Source organism: Sceloporus occidentalis, unplaced genomic scaffold (genome assembly GCF_023333645.1).
Source record: "Sceloporus occidentalis isolate IW3139 unplaced genomic scaffold, rSceOcc1.0.p SCAF_6, whole genome shotgun sequence".
NCBI lineage: Eukaryota > Metazoa > Chordata > Lepidosauria > Squamata > Phrynosomatidae > Sceloporus > Sceloporus occidentalis.
The window spans coordinates 91,244,785-91,253,517 of NW_028316986.1; the positions used below are offsets into that span (position 1 = coordinate 91,244,785).

The 8,733-nt window shown below is 44.2% G+C and overlaps 1 protein-coding gene across 1 annotated transcript; it reads right to left on the reverse strand.

Moving 5' to 3' along the window:
- Nucleotides 1-210: 210 nt before the first annotated feature.
- Nucleotides 211-8,346, reverse strand: TCF21 (transcription factor 21). Its single transcript, XM_089529477.1, has 2 exons — nucleotides 7,843-8,346; nucleotides 211-3,298 (listed from the first exon to the last, which is right to left on the reverse strand). Exons 1-2 carry the CDS (start codon nucleotides 8,344-8,346, stop codon nucleotides 3,209-3,211), a joined length of 594 nt encoding a protein of 197 aa, XP_089385603.1. The 3' UTR covers nucleotides 211-3,208.
- Nucleotides 8,347-8,733: the final 387 nt, after the last annotated feature.

Here is an 8,733-nt window from a genome sequence, read left to right on the forward strand (position 1 = left end):
CACTTGAGTCATACCTCAAACGTCTGAGCCCTGAAACCTGCTTCCAAAATCAAGGACCCAAAGAGAATTCATCTGAGCTTGTTATACCAGCATCCCAGAATAAATACAAGTACTCTTCAGGACTGACAGTCCAGGCTTTCCAGGTCATACAATGTCCAGACACATTTCATCCCCCAAGCCTTTAAGAAATTAAACAGTGCCAGTATTTTATATAGAAATTATTGCCATATTGTAATTTGATCTATACAAAAATATATATAATTTACATATGTCACACTTATAAAAACAGGGCTTCAGTGATACAGTTGTGCATAGATCAGCATTGTTCATGTACTGCTACAACATGTAGAAAGCATACATTTGGTACACATAATCCAGCCCAACTGAGAGGAACCTTTGAGAGAAAGTTCTGGAAGACCTCTTGCCCAAATTTGAACTTACAATTCTAGTCATCACACCAGGAGATGACACAATGAGACACACATCAACATCATCAGAAAAGACTCTCCACATCTTTTCTCCCCCCCTCCCCCCATCTGAAAGACTATCCCAAACAAATAGGTCCTGTAAAGGTGCTGAAACTTGAATTTGGGAGCAGTGAACAAGCCATTTATTTTCATGTCAATACCTTTTAGATCAGATGCTCAGATGGACTTATGTCAACATTAAGAGGGTGCCTTCAGTAGATGTCAGGCAATGTATTAAATATTTTTGTCCAAATATTTACTGCCTTAAATAAGCTTGTCTTCACTGGATCCAAAATCACTGAATGAAGACACTATCTTAAACAAATCAGACATAAAAGATAGCATATTCAGTTTTATAAAAACCTATCTCAAACTATAAGAGGGAAAGCTGTGACCTAGCCAAACAAGATGGCTAGGTGACAAACAGGACAGACTCCCCCCCGCCCCGACGCCAGCTCCTACTTTTCACATCTTGATACATGCTGAGTCTCCTTTATCTGAAATGCTTGGGAACAGAAATATTTGGGACTTCAGACTTTTTTGGATTTTGGTATACAGTCGGCCCTTCTTATACACGGATTTATACATGGATTCAAGCATCCACAGATTGAAAAAGTTAAAAAAAGTATAAATTTCAAACATAAAACCTTGATTTTCCAATTTTTATAAGGGACACCATTTTTCTATGTCATTATATTTAATGGGACTTGAGCATCCACAGATTTCGGTATCCACGGGGGATCTTGGAACCAAACCCCAGCATATAACAAGGGTCCACTGTATTTGCATAGACATAGTGACATATCTTAGAGATGGAAACCACGCCTGAACCTGAAATTCATTTATTTATACATATAGGCTGAAGGTAATATTTTTTTTAAAAAAATGTCCATGAAACACAGTTTGAGTGTACTTAATCATCAGAAAGCAAAGGTATCACTTATGTGGACAATTACAGATTTTAAAATATTCTGGATTTCAGAATTCTGGATGAGACTCAACCTGTATGCACATATAGTCCAGCCTTCACCAACACAGGAGCCCCCAAATGGCAATATCCATCATACCTGACAATTGCAGGTTAGTACTGATGGGAGTTGTACTCCAAAAAAAAATGGAGGGTACCTATTTGGAGATGGGTTGGGTAGTTGACTCAAAGTGTAGCTTATTTCCAGACAGAGGTGTTTTAGACAGCTACATCAAGCCCACTGCAGTGAATGATGCCAACAAACACATCCAAGAAACATACCTGGCAGTAAATCCCATTGAAAAAATTAGGCACTCCCCTGTCCGGAATAAGTATAAATTCGTTTTAATCCTATGAACACCCTGGGAACTTCAAGACGGATAGCTCTAAGTGCTGCCAATCTAAAGGGATTGTGCAGATTATCCATGTTTTCCTCCTAAATTATTTTTCCCCCTTTTGGTATCAAGAGAAAGAAAAATAACAATATCTTGCAAGGTAAAAAATAATAATGAAGAATTACAAATGAAGAAAGGCAACATTTCAGTTCCCCATAAAAATTCCATTTTCCAGGCAGAGAATAATCATTGCACAATATATGCCACTTCTTGAACCTCCCTTCATCACAAATCAATGCCGTTCAAAGAAAATGCACCTCTTCCATTTTCTGTCGCAGTGGTAATGTTTGGAAAGGCCACATTCCACATGAAAAGAAACAGTTCATATTTGTTCTAAAAATGTTCTAAAACAGGATGTATTACTATTACAACAGTTTTTCCCCCATGTCTTAACCACGCTTACAAATAATATATGTGGACTAAGAGGTGTTACTATTGTAAGTGAAAACTCTAATTTCAGAAATCACAGAAATTTTGGTTTCTCTAATGATACTACAGAGTGAATTACTAACTTCACAGAGCACTGAATTTCATGACCAATTACACAACCCATCCGACACCCCATTAAAACACCCATCATTGCATATTTTCTTTTCTTCTTTTTCTTCTCGTTCTGAGTTTTGGGTCACTCTGTGCTGTTTTTCTAGTCCTCTAAACAACCCTCCCCCAAAAGGACATGGTCTACCTCTTCTTAATTAAGAAAATAAACATTTCATAATCTGGGGTCAAATGGTTTGACACTGCGAGGCTTCCTGCGGCTTTAAGATGTAGGTGAACCAATAATACCATCCTCTTTGGCAAAAAAAATAAATTTAAAAAAATAAATAACAATCCTTGTTTTGAACAAATTAAAGGCAACTCATACCACTGTGTCTTCTTGTTGTTGTTGCTTTTCATTTTAAGGACCTCTTTGGTCGTTATCTGTACAAAAATATCACCAAACCTCCCTGATAAAAATATATCCATAGTGTTACCTTTAATGTGAATTCTTTTTAGGGAAATGTGGCTAGCAGAATAACTGATGCTAGGAAGCTGTCTTTCAGAAAGTTGGCTACACAAAGGCAGACAGTGAGAAAAGTTTGGTGGGATCGCGAGCACAGCGCTTGAACCAGCAAGGCACTGTTGCAGGATATTCAGTTATGTACAAGTTAATAAAGTTAAATATGTGCTTCTTTGGGATGCTAGATTGTTCCCTCGCTCCTTTGGCATATAATGCATTTGGTCTCTTCTTTGGTGTCTGGTTTCTTTCATGGGGAAGCAATCTTGTTGTCTCCTTCCTGATCTGCCCCCCTCCATAGATACATGTCTGTACATAGGCATGCAGAAACACCTGCACATACACACAGATGGCTGGCTTTCCCATGTTCAAAAATCCTGGGTCAGGATGCTGTGGGACCACACAACCTTGCTGTGTTCACTGCTTCTTTCAGCTCATTCTCTGGTTTGCCAGCAACCATGAAGGGCCAAGTCTGTAAGGGAGGAGAGGAAGAAAGGATGAGGGAGAGAAGGGGGAAAAAACATCAGCACTTCAAATGGTGTAGCACTTGAACTGTGATAAAACTGAAGCCAACTGCCAGAGCTGCATAGACTACCCAGGTGTTCTTTTTAAACAAGCCGTAGAAGTGGTTCAACCAGACAGTCTCAGCTACTGAGTGTAACCAGGTTTTTAAGATGGCTCCCCCGTATTGCACAGAGTTGCTGCGCAATCGTAAAGCGTTTTGTTCTGCAAAGGCATTTTTTCCTATTGTGTGAGTGCATTTGTGTGTTCTCTCTCTCTCTCTCTTTCTTATTATAGCTATCTGTAATCCTTAGGTTATGTTTTTAATCTCCATTTTATACTGTTTTAACTAGGTTATTTTAACTGTCTTCTTTTTTTAATTGTTTTCAAAGTGTTTTTTCTCTTATGAGCTGACTTGAATCCCTTTTTGGGAGAAAGGCAGCATAAAAATGAAAAGAAATAAAGAAATAATACTCTCTTCACCTTTGATATCCACTCTGTCACCTTTGTTCAGGGGTGTAGTTAGGGGAGGGGGGAAGGTTTTAAAACACATTCTCAGAAAAAAGAATTCTGCTCATCCCCCCATGAAATTTTCCTCCAATTCCCAAATTTCTAGCATTGCAGGAACCTGAAACTTGGTTAGAAATACAGTCTGGGCATGCAGACAAAAGGCAAAATTATCATAGGAATGGGAGCACAGCAAGCATGTTAGAATATTAGGAACAGTTTTCAGTGTCTCACTCTCTGTAATCCTGGATATTTGGGGATTGAAGGAAATTTTTATGGATGGTGTTAGGGGTGGGGAGGATTCTAATTTTGGGCATGTTGCTCCCCTGTAGTTACACCCCTGCCTTTGATAGAAAACGTTTTCCTAAACCATTCAATGAACAGGACTGACAAAGGCACACTGTGGCGCACAGACGAGGGAGGGAGAAAAACCCTACGCTATCCATTCTCCACTGGGTAATGTCAAGGCACAGCTCCCCCTCTACATCTGCTTTGTTTTGAAAATGATAAGAGTACTATCTCCTTCTAAAAGCATTTCAGAATTGGAGATTTAGTTTCTCATTTACTGGGTACTTTGGCTTGGAGTTGTCCAAAAGTTCCATTGAGGTCAGATGAACTTTGGATGACCAGAGCGAAGGCATAATCTTATAAAGGAAAATCTCCATTGCATCCAACTCATTTTTCTTGGAATACAAAGCAAATGAATTACTGTTGCTGTTGTTAATAATAATAATAATAATAATAATAATTCATTTGCTTTGTATTCCAAGAAAAATGAGTTGGATGCAATGGAGATTTTCGTTTATAAAATTATGCATTCACTCTGGTCATCCAAAGTTCATCTGACCTCAGTGGAACTATTATTATTTAACAACAACAACAACAACAACAATAATACTTTTTAAAATTAAGTTACATCTTAATTTAACAAAAGTTTGACCAACTCTTTTGTTCTTTCCTTTCTTTCCTATGATGACGGTTTTCCAAAATAGAAAAGCACTATTTACAATTGTACACCAACAGCCACAAGATCAGTCTAGACTAGCTATGTCACAAATCATATTGCAATAAAATAAAATAAAATAAAAACATCCATCCATCCGGATATATTTTTAATCACCCCGTTTTGGATTTCCGTTATCTCTTGCGTGCTGAAAACTCATCTGTTTTCATGTGGAATTTTCACCAACATGTTGAAAAGGATTATTCTTGTGAACAATGAATTTATATCAATAGTTTTCTTAGAGTATTTGTTACCGTTTATATACCAATAATAATAATAATAATAATAATAATAATAATAGACAACGGCCCCACCCAACATTTTATGGAGAAGTGAGAAAGGAATTTAGGCTTTTCAGTCTCGACTTAGAATTAAGAGTTTGGGGCTGATAAACTCTTTCTGGACTTCTTTCATTGAGATATAGATTTATTTTTGTTCTGTTCTGAAACAAACACACACATTTTTTTACTTGTTTCGGTTCTAAAAGTGATGCTAAACATATCCATTCTAAAGTATCCAATCTGGATGGTGGAGAAATATCAGGGTAGACAAACACATAAAATAATTTGGGTTTGCTTTCCTTCTCACTATCTGTATTTTTATATAAATCTCCTTGTCTGAAGGAGGGGAAAATCCAGACATCCAGAGATGCAAGATGCAAGGGGACTGTGGCCCAATGGAGAAAAACAGGGAAGGGAAGGTGGCCGTCAATTGGAAGTTGCGTCTTCATTCCCATCAGGGACACTAGAGCTCCCCACTGAAACTATAATTGCTGGAAACGGATTCTGGTGACTAAACACTCCAGGGAAAAAGGAACAGAATGTGGCCCCGGAGTGGTGTCAAATTGGATTGTTTCTGCAGTGCGGATGCAGCCTAGATGAAAGTAAAAACAGAGTTCGAATCCTGTCGTTTGGATGCATTGGAACGAGGGAATTTCTACCTCAATGAATGAGGTTTACTTCGGAGGAGACCTGCCTAGGATCCCCCTGGCCAGGTCCCTGGGGAAAAGTCCTGGGGGGCATGAAGTGGGAAAGGGGGCAGGGTTTGCTTTTCGTACTGGGTTGGAAAAAGGGAAGGGAAAAGGAGAGAGAAAAAGAAAAGAAGGCAGTCGCCTTCCTTGGTTCCACTTCCTACGAAAGAGGTGCATTTACTCAAAGGGTTCTAAATGCGGATCAGTCCCCCTGGGGCCAAAGGGTCTGGGGGAAACACACACACACACACACACAATATTTCATTTGCCCACAATGGTCCAAAGGGGGCAATGGTTTCGTTGAGGGAGAGAGAGAGAGAGAAAGAGAGAGAGAGAGAGAGAGATGGGAAAGGAGGCGAGAATTGTGTACAGGTATCTCTCTTTGTACATTTGTATATATATATATACAAATTTATTCTCTCTATCTATCTATCTATCTATATACATACATACACACACAGAAATGTATTCTATACATATATACAAATTTTATATCTATCTATCTACCTATCGCTATCTATCTCTTTGTCAGAAATGACTTGGAAGGACACAACAAGAACAAATTATATATATATATATATATATATATATATGAGAAATGACTTGGAGCCACAGAAGAACAAATTATATCTATCTATCTATCTATCTATCTCAGAATATACAACAAGAACAAATTGTATAGATAGACAGATCTCAGAAATGACTTGGAGGCACACAAGAACAAATTGCGTGTGTGTCATTTTTGTGTGCCTCCAAGTCATTTCTGGCTTGGGGTAACCCTAAGACGAACCTATGGCGGGGTTTCTTGGGCAGGTCTCTTCCGAGGAGGTTTGCCATGGCCCTTCTTCGGAGGCTGAGAGAGTGTGACCTGGCCAAGGTTGCCCAGGGGGCCTTGATGCTCCAACCGGCACCCGAACCCCAGAGTCGGTGCCCAACGCTCAAACCACTACACCACACTCTCACAATAGTATTCTCCCTCTCCTTCCCTCCCTCCCTCCCTCCCTCCCTCCCTCCCTATATGATGTATATACGTATAACTATATCTATATATATAAGGTATAAAAAACTTGTGTGTGTATCTGGAGACACACAGAGAGGGGGGAGAGAAAAATGCAGATCTATCTATCTGGATCTTGTTATCTCTGTAGATATAGATATGCATTTTTCTGCGTCCACACTGGAGAAATAACCCGGTTTGGCCCCGCTTTAAGTATCCTGGCTGAAAGCTATGGAATTCTGGGAGTTGGAGTTTGTTGTGGGGCCCTCCGCTCTGGAAGAGGTCAATAGGGGGGAGATGACACTCTCGTGAGGGACCGCACCGGGGGAGAGCAGCCCTAGGGATGCCGCCACTGCTCCTGGGCCTCCGATGCCCTTCTCCCAAAGAGGGATTGTGGGATGGCTGCCTGGCCAGGAAGGCTGGGGGAGTTCAAGGCTCAGGCCCTAGATCTTCCCTTGGGAGACCCTAGAGTTGGAAGGGGCCGCAAGGGCCACCCAGTCCAACCCCCTTCTTCTGCCAGGCAGGAACTCTCAGTGAAAGCATCCCGAGTGACAGATGGCCATCCAGCCTCTGCTTAAAGAGCTCCAAGGAAGGAGACTCCACTCCACTCCGAGGAAGGAGTGTCTTCCACTGTCCAACAGCCCTTACTCTCAGGAAGTGCCTCCTAATGTTGAGCTGGAATCTCTTCTCCTGGAGCTTGCATCCATTGCTCCATTGAGTCCTAGTCTCTGGAGCAGCAGAAAACAAGCCAGCTCTCTCCTCAGTATGGCATCCCTTCAAGTATTGAAAGAGGGCTCTCCTATCACCCTTAGCCTTCTCTTCTCCAGGCTAAAGATCCCCAGCTCCCTAAGTCCTTCCTCAGAGGGAGGGCTTCATGGTTTCCAGAGGCTCCAGTTTCTCCAGCCCCTTTTGGAATCGTGGTGCCCAGAAGTAGAGCCAGTATCCCAGGAGGGCCCTGAGCAGAGCAGAAGCGCGGGGCACCCTGACTTCCCTCCCTCCCTCTCGAGGTGCTGCTTGAGGGGAAGGGAGGGGGCTTACCAGGCTGATGGGGTGGCTGTAGGCGCCGTGGGCCTCGTGCTTGTCGCTGGCCAGGAGCTGCCGGAGGTGGGCGATGTAGCTGGAGGCCAGGCGGAGGGTGTCCAGCTTGGAGAGCTTGGTGTCGGGGGGCACCCAGGGCAGCGTGGTCTTCAGCCGGGAGAAGGCCTTGCTCAGCACCCGCATCCGCGCCCTCTCCCGCGCGTTGGCCGCGTGCCGCTGCACCTGCTTCCCGCCCTCCGAGGGCGGCGAGGAGGACGAGGACGAGGACGGAGCCCCGACGCCAGGCTTCCCGCCGGGGCCCCTCCTCCGGCCCTTCCCCGGCGGGCCCCGCGCCCTCCGCCGCTCCAGGGAGCCCAGCCCCGGGCCCTCCGTCCTCGTCATGGTCGTGGTGGTGGCCCTCGGGGGAGGAGGAGCGGGAGCGGGGCCCGGGTCCATGGCGCTCAGCCGGCGCTCGGCAGCCCCCTCGGGAAGGTCCTCGGCATCGCTCTGGGAGCCCGTCGACATGGGAGCCTCCGCCTCGGAGGGAAGGCAAGGCTACTAGGGAAGGAAGGGAGCCCCCAGCAGCACCAGCAGCAGCAGCAGCAGGAAGAGGGGGAGGGACACCCGCAGGGCTTTTATCGGGGGCTCCGCGGAGGCAGGCAGGGAGGGTGGTGCCAGGGAGGGGCCTCGCCAGGGTCCCCGGAGGAGGGGGGGAGGACCAGGTCCGGAAAGAGAAGAGGGGCAGCAGCAGGGCACCCCCTGGACCCCCTCCCCCCCAAGGATGGGCTTGGCAGCAGGAGCTCCCCTGGGCCTCCTCCTCCTCAGAGGATGGCAATCCAGAGGGAGGGGGGTCCCGCCCCGCTGGGATCCCTGGGCCGCCCTCTGCCCCGGGCTCTCTCTCTCTCTCTCTCT

Bases quoted from the DNA above. Each gene is read 5' to 3' on its own strand.
- TCF21 (XM_089529477.1), bottom strand. From the start codon at position 8,346: ATGTCGACGGGCTCCCAGAGCGATGCCGAGGACCTTCCCGAGGGGGCT. The intron at 3,299-7,842 runs GTAAGCCCCCTC...CCTCCCTTACAG, and splicing joins ACAGCCACCCCATCAGCCTG to ACTTGGCCCTTCATGGTTGC.